This window comes from Physella acuta, unplaced genomic scaffold (assembly GCF_028476545.2).
Source record: "Physella acuta isolate Inbredline_101_S28 unplaced genomic scaffold, ASM2847654v3 ptg000177l, whole genome shotgun sequence".
NCBI classification, from domain to species: domain Eukaryota; kingdom Metazoa; phylum Mollusca; class Gastropoda; family Physidae; genus Physella; species Physella acuta.
In genome coordinates, this window is record NW_026731696.1 from 288514 (window position 1) to 308336 (window position 19823).

The window sequence follows — 19823 nt, forward strand, 5'->3', positions numbered from 1 at the left end:
GAATATTTTGAAAAAATGGTTGCCATGGCAACGGCGGCCATCTTGAAAAAAACATCCTTTTCTGGAGTTCTAAAATTTCATAAACTAACATAAATATCGGCTATATAACCATTGATCCTTCTTGTACTAACGCTAATAGAGTCAGCTGGCTAGTTTTTGTAACAGAAATCACTCTAGAAATATTTTTTTTTAATTTTCAAAATTTGGTGTGACGAAATTCCAATGAAAATAATGCTAAATTCAATGGAATTTCACCACATATTTTTTTGAAAATTTGAAAAAAAATATGTCTAGCTGTGTTTCGGTTACAAAAATTAGCCAGCTCACTCTATTGATGTTAGTACAATAAAGATCAATGATTATATGGGCGGTTTATATGTTACTTTAGGAAATTTTAGAACTCCACAAAAGGGAGTTTTTTCCAAGATGGCCGCCGTTTCCATGGCAACCATATTTTCAGAAGAGTCCCTGGTACATCCAAATATTTTTCCTTAAGTACCCTAACTTATACATACACAAATAAATGAAAAAGGCTTTTTAACTAAAAAGTTTTTTTCCCTGTTTTTTTCGGGAGCCTATCCCCTTAAAAGCTTATTTGCCAAGATTGCAATTTCAGAACTATTTTCCAGCCGGTAAATAATATTTTAAATGAACCAATCGAAGTTTGTTCTACCTGGCACTTCCGTTTCAAAGATCTCTACACAAAAAATATTTGAATTTGTATGTTCTTTTATTACTAGGTCTAGCTATGGTAAACGAGTGATAAAAAATGGCGGCTGCTTCAAATTATTCAAACAACAAATCGTGTACACATGGAAACACTAGCCTAAAGATTAAAAAGCTTAAGGTTTTTATAGATTTTGAAAATGTTTTATGTGACTTCGAAGGCAGTCTTTTAAAAGAGTATCGCAAAATGTACCCGAAAGAGCCGTTTATAAGTCTAGAGCAAAGAAAAGGTTTAAACATTAAGCAACAGTATGCTGAACTTGGAGTTGGTTTAGGTGTAAGTTCACGTGTGAATATAATTTATTATTTACGGTAATCTCTATCTGATGTAAGAGGTATATGATGATACGATTGATATATCCTTCTACGGTTCTATTTATCTATATCTATTATAATCTATAAATAGTTTCCGCTCTCAAGTCCCGTCGCCATGTGTTTTTTTGTCGACTTCTTTTGTCTATATACTCACCCTGCATACATTCATACTATACTTCAGGAGAAGCTCCTCAATATCTACAGCAGAAAAGGTTTTATACGAGATTTGCCGGAGATTCCCGGAAGCTGCGAAGCGCTCCAGGCTTTGAATAGGATGGTCAAGTAATGTGAAGAGTATAGGTCTATAGACGTATAAAGGGGTGTCACATGCGGTCCCTACAGTGTTACATCATTTTAAGAGGGGGGTTGACACCCGACAAAATGTATTGTGAAAATGTTTTATCCTATAATTTTTATAATAAAATAGTCGGTGGAGAGAGGATGACACCAAATAAAATATGCATAATTATTGAAGGGGGGGGGGGGCACCATCGGTTACCGCACAGGATGACACCCGACTAGTAACGCCACTGTACTTATATATTTTGCTTGTATATTTATTTAATGTTGTATGGAAGATATGGGATGGGGTGTCAATGTTAGAGGGAATTAGATATGTTAAAATGAAATCTTCAGCCATTTTATGTAAACCAAGCTTAAATTTGCCCTTAAAGTTAAAGTCTACATTGCAATAATGCTTCCTAACCACAGTCCACAGATAAATATATGAAAACCCATTTTGTTTTCTTATTCGCTAGGTTAAAGTAATAATATGTCATCGCCAATCCATCCATCCATCCATCCATCCATCCATCCATCCATCCATCCATCCATCCATCCATCCATCCATCCATCCATCCATCCATCCATCCATCCATCCATCCATCCATCCATCCATCCATCCATCCATCCATCCATCCATCCATCCATCCATCATATATATATATATATATATATATATATATATATATATATATATATATATATATATCTATATATATATATATATATATATATATATATATATACATATATATTATAAAATTAAATATCCGGAGACAAAAAATTACTTTTAAGATAATATGCATGTATATTTTTATCTGTACATTTTAATGTTATAAAATTCGGTTTTACTTTTCCACATTCGCTACCACAATTCCGCGACTCATAGTTTGTAAATCGTCGAATATCTAGTCTGTTTATTCAAATGTTTTTACTTTCAGCGTTGAGGTTTTCATTTATTCAAGCACATCCGGACCCTACAATTATTGTCTGAAAGAAAAGGTTGTTATTTTAGTGATCGTTGTTATTTTGGGTTTTATTTTTAACATTTTTTATTGAATGGAATAAAATAACACGCAAGCACTGACAAAGAACAGAAATATTACAACATGCAATACACGTTACATTATTTTTTTCCGACTTTACATATTATGCTGTATGATATTTCATTAGTGCCAGTGGGTTGAGGAACATCTGGGCATCGAGTGGTTACAAAAAATTGTTTTTGTGAAGGATTTAACTTTGATCAACTGCCACGTTGTCATAGATGACCGAGTTCAGATCAAGGGTAAGAACTCTTTAAATACACAATTTTGTGGTTATGGACAAACAAGTTGAGTGCACAGTATACAGAATCTATTGTGATAAAACATGCGTTTATTTAATAAGCTTCGAGTATAAATAATTACTTCTGAGGGGTGGCTCATTCGTTTAAAAATTGGCGAAAAAAGTGGCCTCATTGATGGACGACCGCCAGAGGCGTAGCGATGGGGGGGGGGGGGGCATATGTCCCCGGGCGCCGACCTTAGGGAGTGCCAATATTTTGGATAAAGTAATCGAAAGTTTGAAGGAGGGGGGTGCAAATCGAAAGTTTGAGGGGGGGGGTGCAAATCGAAAGTTTGTCCCCGGGCGCCGGGAAGGGTCGCCACGCCTCTGACGACCACTCACACTATTTTTTGAAAAAGTAACTGGCCGTTTCATTACTCAAATAATTCCAAAAACATGAAGATGAAAACGATGACGAATTTATAGTAATAATGCGAAAAAAGTTAACGAAAATATTTTTTCAGGGGTGAACAAACCCAAGTGGGAACACATAGTGTTTCAGGCCTGCCATAACACTCGATCTAACAGTGGAAACAAGAGAAAGTTAAACAACTGGGTTGATGGTCGGTGGAGACACATCGTCAACCAGCTAGCTTCCAGACTCTAGTGTTTTGCTCTTGCTTGTTTTTGTTTTTGAGGAATGTTGTTATTTTATTGGGGGGGGGGGGGGGTAGTGGAGGAGTGGGAGAGAGAAGGAGGATGATCCAAAAATTATCATTTTTCGATTCATTTTAATTACATTTCAAAATGAATGCTTAAAATTTTTAGTTTTGCTCTTGCTTGTTTTTTTTTTTTTTAGGAATGTTATTTTATTTGGGGTTGTTTTGTTTTTAAACTATCGTATTTGCTAAGTTAAAAAGGCACAAAATGAATGTCATCAAAGCATTTTAATATTGGAATATTTTTCCCCAATGTTATTAAAATATGAAATTTAAAAAAATTGACTCTATAGTGTATCATTGAATTAATGAAAAAAGCACAAACAAAAATAGTTTTAGAGTTTTTGTTGTTGTTGTTGTCACATAGTTTTGAAAATAAAAACAGAACCATGTTTGAGAATTGTTAATAATATATAGCCTATTGAAGCAGGTTAGTCATGTACAGCGCCAAAATTAAGTATAGCACGATGTATTAAAACATCTATCATTTAGAATATTACGAATAAAATCACACCTTAAGAATAATCATACCAAAATAAGAGGCCCGTCACATATTAATAATTATAATTATATAATACAAATGGAAAGGACATTAAAAAAACATTTTGATATAGATCTATCTGGCTTATGAAGATGCTCCAATTATAGGCGCTGGTTAGTTGCTTCTCGGCATGTTGCCAAAAATAAAATATGGAAGAGAATTGATGGTAGGGGGCCCTAGCACTTAGACATTAATCACTAATACTCTTGGTATCAACTGGAGACACCAGCCCACAGTTTAGACCTGTTTTTCGGTGAAATGATGAGGGGCAGTAAATACGATGACAACAGACTTAAAGATGTTAAAGTAGGGTGACATTTGACAAGGAGGGTACCATGTCGCCTGGCATGGTTCAGCATGCACTTTTGTTCTCGTCTTCTTGGCAACGAGTGGCGCACTAGGCGACAGTGTTTCTTGAAGGTATTTTTTTCCACGAAGAGGGAGAGGCATTGCTACAACACCCATATATATTGAGGAGTTTTATATATAAATCTATTTAAAAAAATCAAACAATTATTAATGTAAGCCCCCCGAGCCAGTGTTAGATGAAATGTGTTACCAATTTCTTTAAGACATTTTCCCTGGGAGGGGTGGAGTGGCGGTACGCGGACACACTTGTCAAAGTGTATTTTTACAAACTTTTATTTAACTTGCTTCCTCGTCCAGTCTGCTGACAGTCTGTCTACAGAGTTTCTTCCAGGCATCTCTTCGGGGGGGGGGCTTCGCCCCCCCCCCCCCCCGAAATTTTTTTACCGCCCCCCCCGAACGAAATGAAATTTATATCATTTATATAGAAAATATATACTTTTAACAGTGTCCGCCCCCCCCGAAGAAAGTTTACCGCCCCCCGAAGATTTCAAGTGCCCCCCCCCCCCCGGAGAAAAAAGTCTGGAAGAAACACTGTCTGTCTATCTGTCGCCATAGTTCAAAACACTTGAGCGAAATTTCGGGCACTTTCTAACTGACAGATTCGTTTCAAAGTTGGCACGTGGGTCAAGACATGAAGACAATGCAATCTGCCATTAAATTTGACTTAATTGGATACATAATTAATTTTCCTTTGAAATGATACTGTATTCTAATAAAGTTAGTGAACTACTTTGCCAGCACTGTAGCTGAAGGGAAAGAAAAAAAAGCGCAACAAATTACAATTGTTTCTTTAACTTGTTTTTCACTTATCTGGCCTCTTCCGCTTCAAAACAAACAAAAGCCTTAGATACTAGTATTACTAGTCTAATACTTATGCATTTCTGAATTTTGTGCATAGACAGTAACAGTCTTTATGACCCTTTTAAAAATTCTTATCTAGAATCTAGAACTTCTAACTACTGTTAGATCTAGTAGATCTACTTACTTAGATCTAGACCTAAATCTAGATCGCAGCACTAGAAATAACAACTTACTAGTAGATCTACTACTCACTAGTCTACTAGATCTAGAAATCTAGTACTAGGTCTATAGTGATAGTCTATAGTACTAGAATCGGTAATCTATCGTTTTAGGTACGTAAAATTGCCCGCGACTAGATATAGTAATGTGAAAAACAGGTGACTACTTAAATTTTAAAATTTATAATAATAATTTCACATTTTGAGGAGGATTTGGTGTTTTGAAAAATACAAAAATGTTTCCTTGTTTCATTTAATGTTTTTAAACAACTGAATTAAAACTTTTCAATAATAAATGAAGACTAGAGATGTTTCCAATAGATGCAACCATGCTCATTTACTATAGTTATAGCAGCCATCTTATTTATTTATTTTTATTGTAAACTTATAGCGCAAGATTCAGGGGAAGCCACTCTAACTTACAGATGACCACTTTTTATATAGCAAATCCTGCTAGCAAACACTGCTGTTTAAAGTTAATTTCTTGCCTATATTGATATATTTAGCCATTGATTTAGGTTTATTATTCATTTATCTATAATCTTTGACACAAATATATATCACAATATACTTCTATTAAAGCCTTGACAATGAGGTAACTTTTTCCTACATTACTAGCCGCGGGCAATTTTACGTACCTATAACTATAGATTACCCTAGAATCTACTAATAGTAGATCTAGTCTAGATTCTAGTAAGGGTTCATCCATTTATGACGTCCACACGCTGCGGGAGTGGGGGGGGGGGGGGGGGGGGGGAGGGGGGGGGGGGGGTTCCAAAAAAAACTGACTTTTGTGAACTCATATGGACTTTAGTAAGGAAAAAAAGTGGATTTTTGTGGACCAAGGGGGGGGGGGGGGTGTCCAAAATCCAAAAAAATTGTGGACGTCATAAATGGATGACCCATAAGTAGTACTACTAGTAGTATTAAAAAAAAAACGATTAAAAAAATTACTTGCTGGGTGGTAGTGTAGGTAAACCTGTGCCCTGACAAATAATGAAATATGATCCAAGAAATAAAGTGCAGGGTTTACATTTAAATAACTCAGTTTTAGAAAACAAGTTCACACATAAATAAAAGAATATAGGATCGGTAACACATTGATAAAACTCATTAAAAGTGATTAAAACCCTCGTAAAATATTGCGTCAGACTTTCTTCTAAGACAGCGGCAACGTGTGGGATAGGCACACTATTAGAACGTATTTAAAATAGTAATTTCTAGAATCTAAAAAATGAAAATACCAGTTTTAATTATTCTAAATACAACAATTTAAAAAAAAAATAGCCTAACTTTCGCTAGTGTTTTTTGTTATCAAAGAGTCTAAATTAGATCTAGCCTAAACCTCTAAAGAATTAAGATATATTGACTGTGGACAAACCATAACCTTTGTTAGTATTGTTAGAGTTTGGAAATTAGTGTGAATGTTTTAAGAATGAAAAGCTACTAACTTTCTTTAAAAATCATGTTTTATAAATGAAGAATCTGAAGGTAAAGATGGCAAGTGATTCTTTGATTGTGCTAATTGATATGGATATGGTGATTTGTGACTTTGAGCAGAACTTTTTAAGAGACTTTAGAAATAAATATCCTGATTTAAAATACGTTCCTCTACCCAAAAGAGTTGGAGAAGATCCAGTAATTCAATACAGCAAGTTTGGTGCAAGCTATGAGGTAATTTTGTTCTACATGGACATGATATAGAGGTCAATTCTGGCCAATCTGTTCTTTTGGCTGCAGCCTGTAATGGAATTGTGAGGCTAGTAGCATCTACATGCATTTTACTTTTACCATCATTGGAAATGATTGCAAACCATCAACTGGCAATCATACAGTTTTTTATTTTCAATGTTAAAAGGTGCCACACAATGCATATAGAATTATATTTACAGAATAAAGTTGTGTCAGTCTACACAGCATTGGGATTTTATAGTGATTTACCTGAAATTCCTGGAGCCTGTAGTGCACTAAAAGAATTAAATGAAATGGAAGGGTGAGATTTAGATTTCTTCTTTATAAAATAATAAAAAATTAACAAAATCAACTAAATGAGTTATACATCAGCCATTGGAAGTGAAATTTTAGCATGTGTATGGACTATTAAAGAGTCATTTTTAAAGTTTTATAATTTGCAAACTAACTTAGTTCATATTTTTATTTAATTGTTGTGTTCAAGATATTTTAGTCCAGGTAAATCATAACCTAATTTTTATGAATCTATTTTAAATAGAATTAGGATATGGAGCTTTTTTTCTAAGATAATGTTTTTATTAGTTCAAAAACGTTACTATGCAATTCTTAGATTAGACCCATAATTGACAGTATGCTTATTACTTTTTAACATTTTTTATCCAGTGTTGAGGTCTTCATAGTCTCACCCCCTGTAGTTTCTTATGAATTTGGCTTAAAAGAAAAGGTTAGCTAAACTTGTTTGAAGTTACACCATAGTGTTTTAACAAATCGTTCAACCTCTAAACATGTACTAAAAGCATTCAGTATTTTTCTGTTTCTCTGTGGACATGAAGTGTCAGTGGATAGATCAACACCTTGGGATGTCATGGGTGGATAGAATGGTTCACATCTGTGATAAAACATTGATTCATGGCCATCTTTTAATAGATGATGCCATAAAAATCACAGGTTGGTAACTATATATTTTTTAAAACAACAAACTTAACTTAGCATTAAATAAGCTCAAGATTCATCAAAGGTGAAACATACATACAATCATGCTACTAGTTTAAAGTGTGGAGTTTTATTTTCAGCACCCCTCCCCCCCCCCCCCCCCCCCCCCAAAACTGCAAACTTTTGAAGATCACAGTTACCCCACCCCCTCTTAATTTTGAATGAATGTTATTATACCCAACAGGAGCTGAGGAGTGTCCCACATGGGAACATGTAGTATTCACAGCTTGCCATAATGTTGGCTCATCAATAGGCAACCTGAAACGGCTGGAGAATTGGACAGATGGAAGTTGGAAGAAGCTGATTCGAGACTTCAAAGATAGAAAGCACTGAATTTAAATTGGAAATTATTTTTTTTGGGTTTTAAATTAAATGTTACTTTTTATTGCCCCAATCAACTTTCTAAAATATTTTTAGAAAGAAAAACAAACATTTCATATATGTGTATATATATATATAATTGAAGTATGTATTTGTAAAGTGGCATTACAAAATATCGGCACACTAGTACTGGGCACACAATAATTTCAATCCAGTCTAATTAAAGATTATGTTGTACTTTAACTTCTGCTTTCTAAAATTTCATCATTTTCAGCTTCTGTCTTTTCTCTGAGCCGTTTTAAATTTTTAATCACTAACTTTTGGAGTTCATCACTAAAAATCTCTTCTAGAGCTGGAATAGCTTTTGGCAGGCGTCCTAATGTTCTAGGACAGACCTGAAAAATAACATTTTTTAATTAAGAAATTTTTTAACCTGATTTTGTTTTCTAAGTGTTACAAAACACAAATTTCATGAAATGTTAATGCAGTGAAATAAATCAAATAAAGGAAAGACTTTTTGGAATTAACAGAAGTTTTTTTTTCCATTGTCAATAGAATCAAGTATTTTTAAAAATCTGCTTGTTTCTTAGTTAAACATGGAGGTTTTTAGAATTACCATATCTATCTTTTAAAGCCACTCATGATTAAATAATGAAAATTAAATGTCATTTAGTATTGTCATGGGCTTTACAAAGCAAATTTAATACATAAAAAAAAAAAACATCCAGCATAAGTACAGTTAGAAATAAAAATGCACTTGCCTGCATGTTATCAAATGCTAATCCAACATTTTCTGGTAATGTAAGATCAAAAAGCGGAACCATATGTGGGTAACGTTGACTGAAGTGTGTTAGAATGATGTGTTTTGCCATCATCTGTTTACCAACATCAATAGCTTCTGAAAATGTGCTGCAAATAAAAGCCAAGTAAATTCAACTGATTTTCCTAAAGAGAATTCTTGAGGGATTTTGTATAAAGAAAATTACTTAGTCACTTCTTGCTATAAGGGCATGACAAATTTTGTTTACATATTGTTTACACATTTTGTTTACATATTGTAACAATTTTGGTTACATATGTTTAAATTGTACCTGTGTTTGCTAGATAGAGCCTGTGGCAATAAATTGTCCTCATGAGTGGCTTCATGGATGAGCAGATCACAATTTGCTCCTAGATAGTACAAATACTTGGATTTTAGAATGATCAAAAGTAATTACATTTTATATGCAAAAGTTAAATAGTCCCAAGAAAAGTTTTAGTCATGTGAATAATTATCAAACACAACAAATATTTTAAAAAATGTATGTACCACCTGCCCATTTGGCATATTTACATTTTCACTTCATTCATGTTACAGTTTGGTACCTCTTGAAAATTTATTTCTACAAGAAGTATTTCTTTAAAAAAATGTAATTCACCTGCTTCAATCAAAGCCTTGCATGGCCGTGTATCTCCAGAGTATACTAACTTGTATCCATTGGCATGCCTGAAAGCTACTCCATATGCATTGATGATATGATCAACTGCAATGGGGGTGAACTGTTAAATACATAAAATGTTAAAAAAACATTAGTGCTAAATGTCAAGATTATTGGCTCTATTTAATTCAAAATAGATCAAGATTTAATCTGTCAATTAATTCAAATAATTAAAATTGCCTGAGTTATTAGCTAATAGTGTTTTGGAAATCTGTAAATTCCTGTTGCCTGGCAGTACAAAAATGAGATTATAAAAAAAATAAAATTGCTTTTGAGGGTATAGTATAAAACAGTTCATAAAAACAATAACCAGGTTTTAATATTTTTAAATTGCACTAATTTTAAGACCAACGCCTTGTAGGGCATTTTTAATTATACCTCAGTAAAATCCAGTTCTTTTTTAACATCATCCATGGTGGCTGTTAAGACAGAAAATGTATCACAATCTTGAAAACCTTGTTGTATTTTTACAAACCTGTAATAAAGAACAAGAGGAAAACTAATAGAACACGCTATAATAAGTCATTTATTGTTTTATGTTTTACTCAATCCCATTCTGAATTTTTTAATAAATAAAATAATTTATGAATGTTATAGGTACAAATCCCAAGGCTACTTATGCAGTCCATATAATTTATTTATGTAGATAAAGCACACCATAGAGCCAAACAAGAAAAAGGTAAAGTAGCCAATATAGTACCAAAGAGAAATTGTTTTTGACCAATACCTAAAAAGTAATGACACAAATATTGAAAAATTAACGTCACAGATACCTAAAAAGTCAAATATACCTAAAAAGTGATATGATAGGCTCCTGCTCTGTGTGGTAGAACTTCAACCACCTCTTCATTTGTATTGGGGAAATCAGTAAAACAGGAACAAAAGGTATTTCTTTTTCATCAAAGGCAAGCTTTCTCTCTTTTACTAATGAGAAAAGACCCTGTTGGCAATACAATGTAAGAATAAAAAAAAAAAAAATCAGGACATAAACACAACAAGAAATACAGACTATTCTCTTCCTGAAAAACAATGGATTTTAATATGGAAGAAAGAGACAATCTCATAATTTAGTTACATTAAAAGCTTTATAATGTGTTAACATGTGTTAGGGCTGTCATATAACGTGTTAACATGTGTTAAGGCTGTCATTTTTTTTAGGGGGAAAAAGGCTATGTTAAAAATAAATAAAAAATAGACTTACCAAATGATGATCAGCATGCATATGTGATACAAATATTGCCTTGGTTTTTCTGAGAATTCTTTTAACTTTTGCTTTGCCATAAAAACGAAACAGTTGGCCATAAGAATCTTCACCACAGTCCAATATAATAATAGTACTTTTGCTGGTTGTGTAAGAAATATCAATTACTGTTAAAAAAGCTTCATTAAACTTTTAAAAATAAACCGGGAGTGATCTCCCCTAAACATTCTCGAATATTCTTATATAAAATAACAGGGGATGGGAACTCGGGCTATAGACATGATTTTTAATCCATTTTAAATTCTTAAAGTTTTAAAAATAGAATAAAATCTCGTAGACAAATTAATTGCACACCAAGTGAACGCCAAATAAAAAAGCGCATAATAGTGCGCAATATTATTAGTACTTTAAAAATTTACATTAGTTTTTTGAGAAATCGGAAGTAGCGTAAATTACTACTTCCGGTCAACGGAAATTACTCAAAATTTAACAGAAGGTAGAGAATTAGATCTTTTACTTACATGTGAAATTTCATTTATCTATCTGAAATAGTACTCAAGTTATAGGCTTTTGAAAAATTCAAAGTAGGAAAAGTACCACTTCCGGTTATCGGAAATCGCTCAAAAGTTGATACGGGTCTACATTTTGATAAAATACTTATATATGAAATTTCATCAACCTAGCTGTAACGGTTCTCAAGTAATCGTGTTTACACACGGACAGACAGACAGACACACACACACACAGACACACGGACAAGATTGCAAAATTATGTTTTTCTGTATCAGTGAGGTGTAAAAATCTCGATTTTTTTTTTGCACGATTACAATACTTTCTCTATACTTCGTATATACGAGAAAGTAAAAAACATCAAACAAAAAATTGAAACAGGAAAAAAGTTTAAAAAAAAAAATGAATTTAATCTTAAGACTGACCTTATGAAACTGTGATAATTAATATTTTTCAATGAATTACATGGTTAAAAAGAAGCTGCAAAATTAATAAGTGTTCCAAAAAGGCAATCACTTTGGTTAATATAATAGAACACAAATACCTTAACTGAACTAAAATGCATGACTGTGCTCTAATTCTGTTGGGTTCTGAAGATCCTGTGCCTAAAAATACAACCTTTGGATAGCTGGTTAAGTTGTCTAAGGATAAAATAGTAGAGAAAAATATTAAAATGGTAAGAAAATATCTAACATAAATATTACAGCTGGTAAAACAATACTAAAAAGAAACAACTATTTACAAGAAAAAGTGAGGAATTAAATGAAACATAAATAAACATTGACACTGACCCTGATCATTATCCAAATCTTGAGATTTCAACAGGCTTGATTTCTTTAACACAGTAAGCTTTGCTGATATATCTGGATTATCTAAGCAGTACTTCTGTTCTTTTTCTATACTAAACTCTGCTATGTCCCTGTCTCAAAAATGATTTTAAAAATTTGAGGCAAATATTTTTTAAAGACTGAATATGAGGTGAAAAACAAGACAAACTTTACAGGAAATGTGTTATCAAATAGGTATTATACAGGACAAATTTCGGACCTATTATAAAGTTATAACCTCTTTATTTACATCCCACAAGATAGAGAAATTAACAGTGACTAGTTTCTGGATCTGCTTATTGTTCTAATCATTTGATCTAAAAATATGTTTTATTAGTTCTGCTCTTCAAGGTGCCAATACTGTTGATGCTTAGAAATAATTAGCACAGTCCTGCAAAACAAAAACCCAACACAGAAAAATATCAAAAACATTAGAATTTGATACTTAACCTGAACTGATAGAAATCATAAAATAGGTAATTAACTTTGTGCATGTTCCAGTGTGCTGTATAAACTGCCTAGCAGATCACTGGCAACAGTAAATTGGAGGATTATATCAATAACAATCCAAGTAACTTGCAAATGTTGAATGTTGCACACTACAGCTGAAATTGGCTGAGCATAGTGCTGACCACAATATCCCTTCATATGCTGAGGTCACATGAACAGGTGAACTCGACTTCACTTGTCCCATGGACCATCAGCTTCAAAAAGGGAACTTTACTTTAAGGGCTGAAAATACTGGGGCATCTAAGTGTAACTAACATTAACTTTACACTTACATGTGGAATCCCAGCTCCTTTCCTCTGCATACATAAACAAGACCAGACGAAGCCAACATCACTTCTCCTTTCTTTTTTAAATAAATATTCTCTTTAGCCTCCACCTCCTTAGATGCTGCGCTAGAGGTGTTTGATTCTGACTGTGTGTCCAGTAAAGCCCTGCTGACTCTCAGAGTCTCTAGACTAGCAGGAGTGTCACTCACTGGTAACAAAGGAAAGATTTCCGTATCAACCAAGTTCAGCCTGGCCTGATGAGCCAACACCCTGGTCACCGCAGCCTCGGGAGAATCTTTGTTCATCACCAGATGGTCAGTGCTCTTATGTAACCTATCATTTGAAGAAAACAACACAACATATCACCAATGTTCAAATTAAGTCATTATTGAATATATCAATGAGATTGAACATATAGAACTATGACTACACTACTTAAATAACATAGTTATAGCTAAATAAGGCTCAATAGTGAAGCTTTTGTCCAGCATTTCAATTCCTTTTTTTAGCGCAATTTCCATTCTGGAGAATTGCGTTTATTAACTCGTCATTTCTGGGAATGGATGGATGAATGAATGGATGAATGTGTGTCCGGGCTTTAAGTCGTATCTCCTCCTCAACGAAGCAATATCGATGACTAGTTCCAAAAGCAATTATGTTAAGCAAGTTACGAGGATGAACATAGGCCATAAAAATTACGGGTTTCTTTCATGGATTTCCCGGAAAAGCCAAAAAACCTCAAAAAAATGTAGTTTTTGGCCCATATCTCGGCAACCAGACCACTAAGCGACTTGAAACATGTACCAATCGATTCTTGCCATAATTTAGAACAATATTGCCGAAGAAAGTTTTCAAAAATATCCTTTCGTTCGGTCACAAAAAAAATTTTGAATTAATTAAAATTTGGACCGAATTAGTAGGCATTTTTTCCAACCACACCACACGCGTCATCACGTTCAATAGCTGCGCCATCGCGTTCCATGGCTGCGCCATCACGTTCAGTAGGCGCGCAATGGTTTTTAATCATGTAACTCTATTGTAAATAAAACATGTAAAATACTGAAAAAAATTAATAAAAAACGTTTTAATAACTAACCAATGGTTTTACTAACCCTGCTCTTGATTTACGCTACGACAGAGCTATTTTTAGATAACATAAGGAAATTGCGCTAAAATTGTCACTAGACTTTTTAATTACCTTGTTTCATTATTACAGTAGTAGAACACAAATATTCAAACTGTAGAGTTTGCTTTAAATTGTCAAATAAATTAAGTATATGGGCTATTCACATTAAAAAATTAGACAAAAATCATAATATAACTAGTCTTAACTTTTCAGAAGAGCCTCAAGAAATAGTTTCTAGATTTTCAAGTTACTTAGAAATATTAAGCCAGTAATTTTTCATCAACAGATATAATGTTTTCCTGTTATTTTTCGTCCTATAAAAGTCGAAAGAAAAGCAATGAACTGCAGTTGCTGTGTTCACCTATTCATCCATGACTGATATTCCTCGCTGTTATACACATTGAGAGGTGACATATGCACCACCAGTGAAAATGCTTGGTCTGTATTTTCTCTTAGATACCCCTCAAGCTCAGAACAAGCAGACAATGAATCAATAAACTCCTTTCTTGGACATTCTAGTACTGGAAATAAAACAAATCAATAATTCTTAATATTTTTATTTATTTTGTTTATATACTATAAGGTAAGTACTATAAAAACAATTCTGTATTCAGTTTAGAAGATTTATTTCTCAAATACAAGTACATACTGAGAAATGGTCGGTCATCACACATCATATTATCGGTTACTTGTTCAGGGCGCACAACTCTGCCATCTTCTAACACAACAGATTCCCCTCTCTGTAGTTTACCCACCATTGGGCCACTTGAAGAAATAAAGTATTAATTTTACTACCTGTGTCAACTATTCAACCTTTGCCTCTCCATAATTTCTTAACACAAATACAGTTTTTTTTAAAAATAGAAAACAAAATATAATAAAAATATAAATGCCATAAACAAAACAAAGAATGTGAAATGAGTAAATTTCAATGTAGGTTTTTAAAAAAATAAATTTGAATATTAAAAACTAACTTAAGTTGTAAAAATTAACATCTAAGACCTACATAGTGATACCAGCATCCAGACACTTCTCAACATTAATTTTTGGTGACAGAGGTTTTGCCTGAAAAACAAAAAAGCACATATTTAGTATGAGTCCTAATTTCTTCCTGCATGTAATAGATATGTTATAGTTATAGTAAAATACTGACCTTAATAATGTATGCATAGGCAACATCCCTGCTTTTACTGGTATAGGTAGAATCAGTTTTTACTCTTTTAGCTGTGGATTAAAACAATAGGTTAGAAAAAAGATAATGGTTATGGTTGAAATTGGGAATATAATTGCATTTTTAAAAATTAAATGTTTCTAACTTATTTGAATGTGGTTCTTATCCAACAAAAATTTTAGTGTATTTGAACCATAATTCGTAAAATTAAATATGATCTTATGTTATGTGAGAGTTGTATATGTATATTAAATTTGTAGTTCAGTATTCAATAAACTTTTCTTACCAGGTCTGGGAGACCTTAAATCATTTTTGTCTTCTTCTGATGTTAATAGATCAGCGTAAAATGGGACTGGTGTAATAGTAAGACAAAAATCTTCATAAACTCCGTCGCCTTTCACTATATAAATAAAGATCAAAATGATTTGTATATAATTTTACCTCAGTAATAAAACAACCCTATCATAAATATTTAGAAATATGAAAAGTTCAGACCTATATTTAAGTTTGTCGAATGTGCAAATTTTTTTGCCATTGAGGTAATTTTTTCCTGTTGAACAAAAAAAAATTGAATGAATCATTAGCTTGAAATTATATCTTGAAAATAAAAACAAACAAAACCCCATCAGACTGACCACATCAGGAGGACCATAAATGGTAATGTGAGGATTGGTATCTAGTTTCACACTTGGATTTTGCCCTCGCAATTTATAATTTTTTTCAGCAGGATTCTTTTGACCTTCCAAGGTCATAGTCATACCTGAAACAAATAGGTATGTTTTATAGATTGCAGCCATAATAACATGTAGGCTACTTTAAACACATTTTATGAAAAATTGTGATATTTAGTAACTATCAAATTCAAATTCCATACAAACAATATTAATTTTCATTTAAAAAATACTGGAACAATGTTTTAACAATCATTTAAATTTCAGCTATAAAAATATTAGGTACAAATTTATATCAGCAAACAAATGCATACCCATTAATCCTCCAGTATTTTCCCAACTTTTGTAAGTAAAAAATATGGTTTCCAGACCAGCGAGTTTAGCAAATGCTGTAGATCTTAACCTTGAGATGAAATGTTTTAAAAATTAGCAATGTTTGCCACTTTAAGAAAAGATATTGTTAAAATATACAATTACACATAACACTAAATAAATCAACCAGCAAGCTAATCATTTTTTTTATTTTTCCTGATAGGTGAATAATATGGATTTTGTCAAGGATTATGCCAACTAAGTAAATAATAATAAAGATTATAATCTAGATAATGATTTAATGATCCTGCTTACTCCTTATTCATTCCGCTGTGTCTTTGAGTTCCCTCCCCACAGTTGAACAAGTATCTGAAGAAATACATTCTATGTTAGAAGTTCATATTCTTAACATACTATAAAAATAAAAACACAGTGTCTACAACTTTACAATTATAAAAATAAAACTTAGGCCTGCCCAGCATACTTAAGTTGTACTTTTCTTTTAGTATTAGTTTCAGGCGGGGGTTTGGGTTTGAAAATGTTCTGCTTATTAAAATAATAGCAGGACAAAAATCAAGGATCTTTTTACAAGATTTATTTTAGATCACAATGTTCAGATATGGAATTGTGGTCAAATCTTGTTTCTCAATTTTGTCCAGTCTGTCTAATGCTGTATTAAAAAAAAGGTGAAGGGAAGAAAATGTGACAAGATATGATGATACATTTCTGAAGCCTGACTTTGTAGCTGTTAATTGATAAATGAAGTGTCTATTTCCAGTCGACCGCGAATAGCAGTATTAGGGCTTGTGCTTTTATAATTGTAAGATATTATTACCAGTTGTCTATTTAGCATAAAATGACAGCCGACTGTGAATAGCCTCCACAGACGGCTGGGAATAGCTTTGGCTGCTGATAATAAATGTCTCATGACAACATTTAGGCCTATAGGCTATATTATTGCGATTTCCTAAAAGCATTAGAGTTCCTACCTAGAATATTCTGTTGTGATGAGAATTGATTTGGAATTGCCTGGTCCTCCTGTGCCAATAACAACAACATTGATTTTAGTTGGTACTTTCAATAGCTGTTGAAATTTATTGATACCCTTCAGCTTAGGCTTCTGAGATGTGACAGAGATATTTTTATCTTTGTTTTGTTTATCTTCATCTGGTTCTGATTTATTTTGTTTTAACTTGCCTTTGCCGTGTCTTGCCATTGTTGCTGGTTGTGATTCATGTGTTACTGCAGTATTATTATTAGCACTTCTGGTATTGTTTGCTTCCAGATTTACTCTTTTAAATTTGCTGTTATGAACATTTTTGTTCAGACATTGAAATAAAGCAGAATGAAAGGTATCAGCTGTAGCATTAAACGGTTTGAAAACAAAATGATGGTTCGGCTTATTTCTATAATTATATCTAGATCTATAGTAATTAAAATTGCGACACAAAATCACTAGCGAAGCAATCCTAGGCTTATGAAATTCATTTGCAATGAAAGTCATAGAATGGCGATTTGCATGCTGTTGCAATGGAATTTGTATTGTGTCAAAACTTGAGTCACTATAACTAGACAGCCGACTTAATAATCTTCTTGTAGAATAAATTTTCCAAAAAGACATCTGTTTTTAAAAACGATAGATCCAGGTTAAGATCTAGTAATTAGTAATAAATATTAGATTCTAAATAAGATCCCCAATGCACATTTTCCGCAGTCTGATCCAGAACGCATTCAGTTCATTCACACGAGTAGATGCTATAAATAAAATTAAGAATTTATTTTGAGTGGTTTCCCCTGCTACAATAAAAATCTAGATCAGTTGCCCCTCTTCACCCCCCCCCCCCCCCACCTACCCCATTATTTACGGAAATTTGTATTTGATATTAAACATAGAGATGTAGCGATAAATGTTATGTAGTTGCTTTATGTGTGTACTACTAATTAGGCTACAAAGTGAATAATAGGCCAACAAAAAAACGTTAGCCTAACATTTAGGCCCAATTTTACAAAATCTAAACACATTTTTTCTCAATAAATTCTAGCGTCGAATCCAAACTGGTATTTTCCGATAGCCAACAAACGTTGTCTTAACAACCTTTCATTCAACGCGTTGCGCCTCATTATTTTTTATCGCTTTAATATAAAGGGGTCGTTCATAAATGACGTCACACTCATAGGGGGGAGGGGGGTCCGTAAATTTGTGACGGTGTGTGATGAGGGGGAGGGGGGTTCAGATGGTGCGACGTCACACTTTTGCATTATAAAAAAAGCAATGTTAGAAAACGAATTTTAGACGTTATTTCGCGTTTTAGAAAACTTTTAATAAATTGTAATAGGAGTTTATTAAAATACTCTATTTTGACAGGGTTCAGACAAGATTTTGGAAAAATATCGATGTTTAAAAAAAATTCAACTGCAATTTTGAGGCGGGTTGTAGGCTGAGGTGTGACGTCATTTTAGGGGTGGGGGTCTGGCTTTTTGTGACGATGTGTGACGGAGGGGGGGGGGGGGGTAAAATCGTCAAAAAAAGCGTGACGTCATATCATTGCCAAAGCACCATCAGCAACAACCAGTGTTTCTTTCAGGCATCTCTTCTGGGGGGGGGGGCACCTCAAATTTAATATCCAAGGGAACTATAATCTAATAGCCTATTTGTTACTGTTAAGTTAGCCAGAGGCGTAGCAAGAGGAGGGCGGGTGGGGCAGCCGCCCGGGGCGCCACCCCAAATGGGGCGCCAATTTGGCCTGATTTAATCGTATTTTAAAAACGTCTTTATCTAATTTATTTCGGTCGAAAATTGTTAAAAGAGAAACAATATCTAGCAAGCCGGTTAAAACTTTGATAAGTGGCATGGTTTCTCGAGTTTGTTTTATTCTTATGTTTTTTGTTTTTTTTGTTTTTTTTCTGCATTTATATTAATAATTTTGAATTCATTCCTTTTATAGCTTTATCGCTCTTTAGTATGCTTTATTGTAGGAGAAGAAATTGTTTTTAATTTGCTTCGTACCAAACTATTAAGATGAGCATTTTGGGCACCCCTATTAGACTATTTAAATTGGACCGATAAGTAGTGGACGTGGTTTGAAGTTTTGCTACGCTGCAGTTTTGCATTATAAATATAAAACAAGGTGGGCGCCAAATTGAAAGTTTGAGCCCGGGCGCCGGGAAGGGTCGCTACTCCTCTGCATCTATCATGGACAAACTACCTCAGACAAAATGTCAAAGACAAAATATAACATACATATCTTAGACAAAAGATCTGAAGCAGTGTTTCTTCCAGACTTTTTTCTCCGGGGGGGGGGGGGGCACTTGAAATTTTTTTGGGGGGGGGGGGGTAGACTTTCTTCGGGGGGGGGGCGGACACTGTTAAAAGTATATTTTCTATTTAAATTGTATAAATTTCATTTCGTTCGGGGGGGGGGGGGGGGGGGGTGGCGGTAGATTTTTTTCCCAAGAGATGCCTGGAAGAAACTCTGATCTCAAGGACAAATTAAATATCTCAGGGCAA

At 33.5% G+C, this 19823-nt stretch overlaps 2 protein-coding genes across 2 annotated transcripts; one reads left to right on the top strand and one right to left on the bottom strand.

The window, feature by feature from the left end:
* Positions 1-695: 695 nt before the first annotated feature.
* Positions 696-8372, top strand: LOC131936377 (uncharacterized). Its single transcript, XM_059293325.1, has 11 exons — positions 696-1003; positions 1223-1323; positions 2265-2325; positions 2497-2611; positions 3114-3255; positions 3726-3738; positions 6720-6911; positions 7130-7230; positions 7593-7653; positions 7763-7877; positions 8107-8372. The coding sequence occupies exons 1-11, from the start codon at positions 770-772 to the stop codon at positions 8253-8255; spliced, it is 1284 nt and encodes a 427-aa protein (XP_059149308.1). The 5' UTR covers positions 696-769; the 3' UTR covers positions 8256-8372.
* Positions 8373-8482: 110 nt separating this feature from the next.
* On the bottom strand, positions 8483-18043 carry LOC131936368 (ribonuclease Z, mitochondrial). Its single transcript, XM_059293311.1, has 20 exons — positions 17305-18043; positions 16631-16684; positions 16318-16406; positions 15968-16092; positions 15828-15882; positions 15619-15732; positions 15315-15385; positions 15168-15226; positions 14811-14926; positions 14523-14682; positions 13042-13368; positions 12224-12351; positions 11977-12073; positions 10923-11064; positions 10513-10661; positions 10100-10196; positions 9662-9782; positions 9335-9413; positions 9005-9152; positions 8483-8638 (listed from the first exon to the last, which is right to left on the bottom strand). The coding sequence occupies exons 1-20, from the start codon at positions 17934-17936 to the stop codon at positions 8483-8485; spliced, it is 2919 nt and encodes a 972-aa protein (XP_059149294.1). The 5' UTR covers positions 17937-18043.
* Between the last annotated feature and the right edge of the window lie 1780 nt (positions 18044-19823).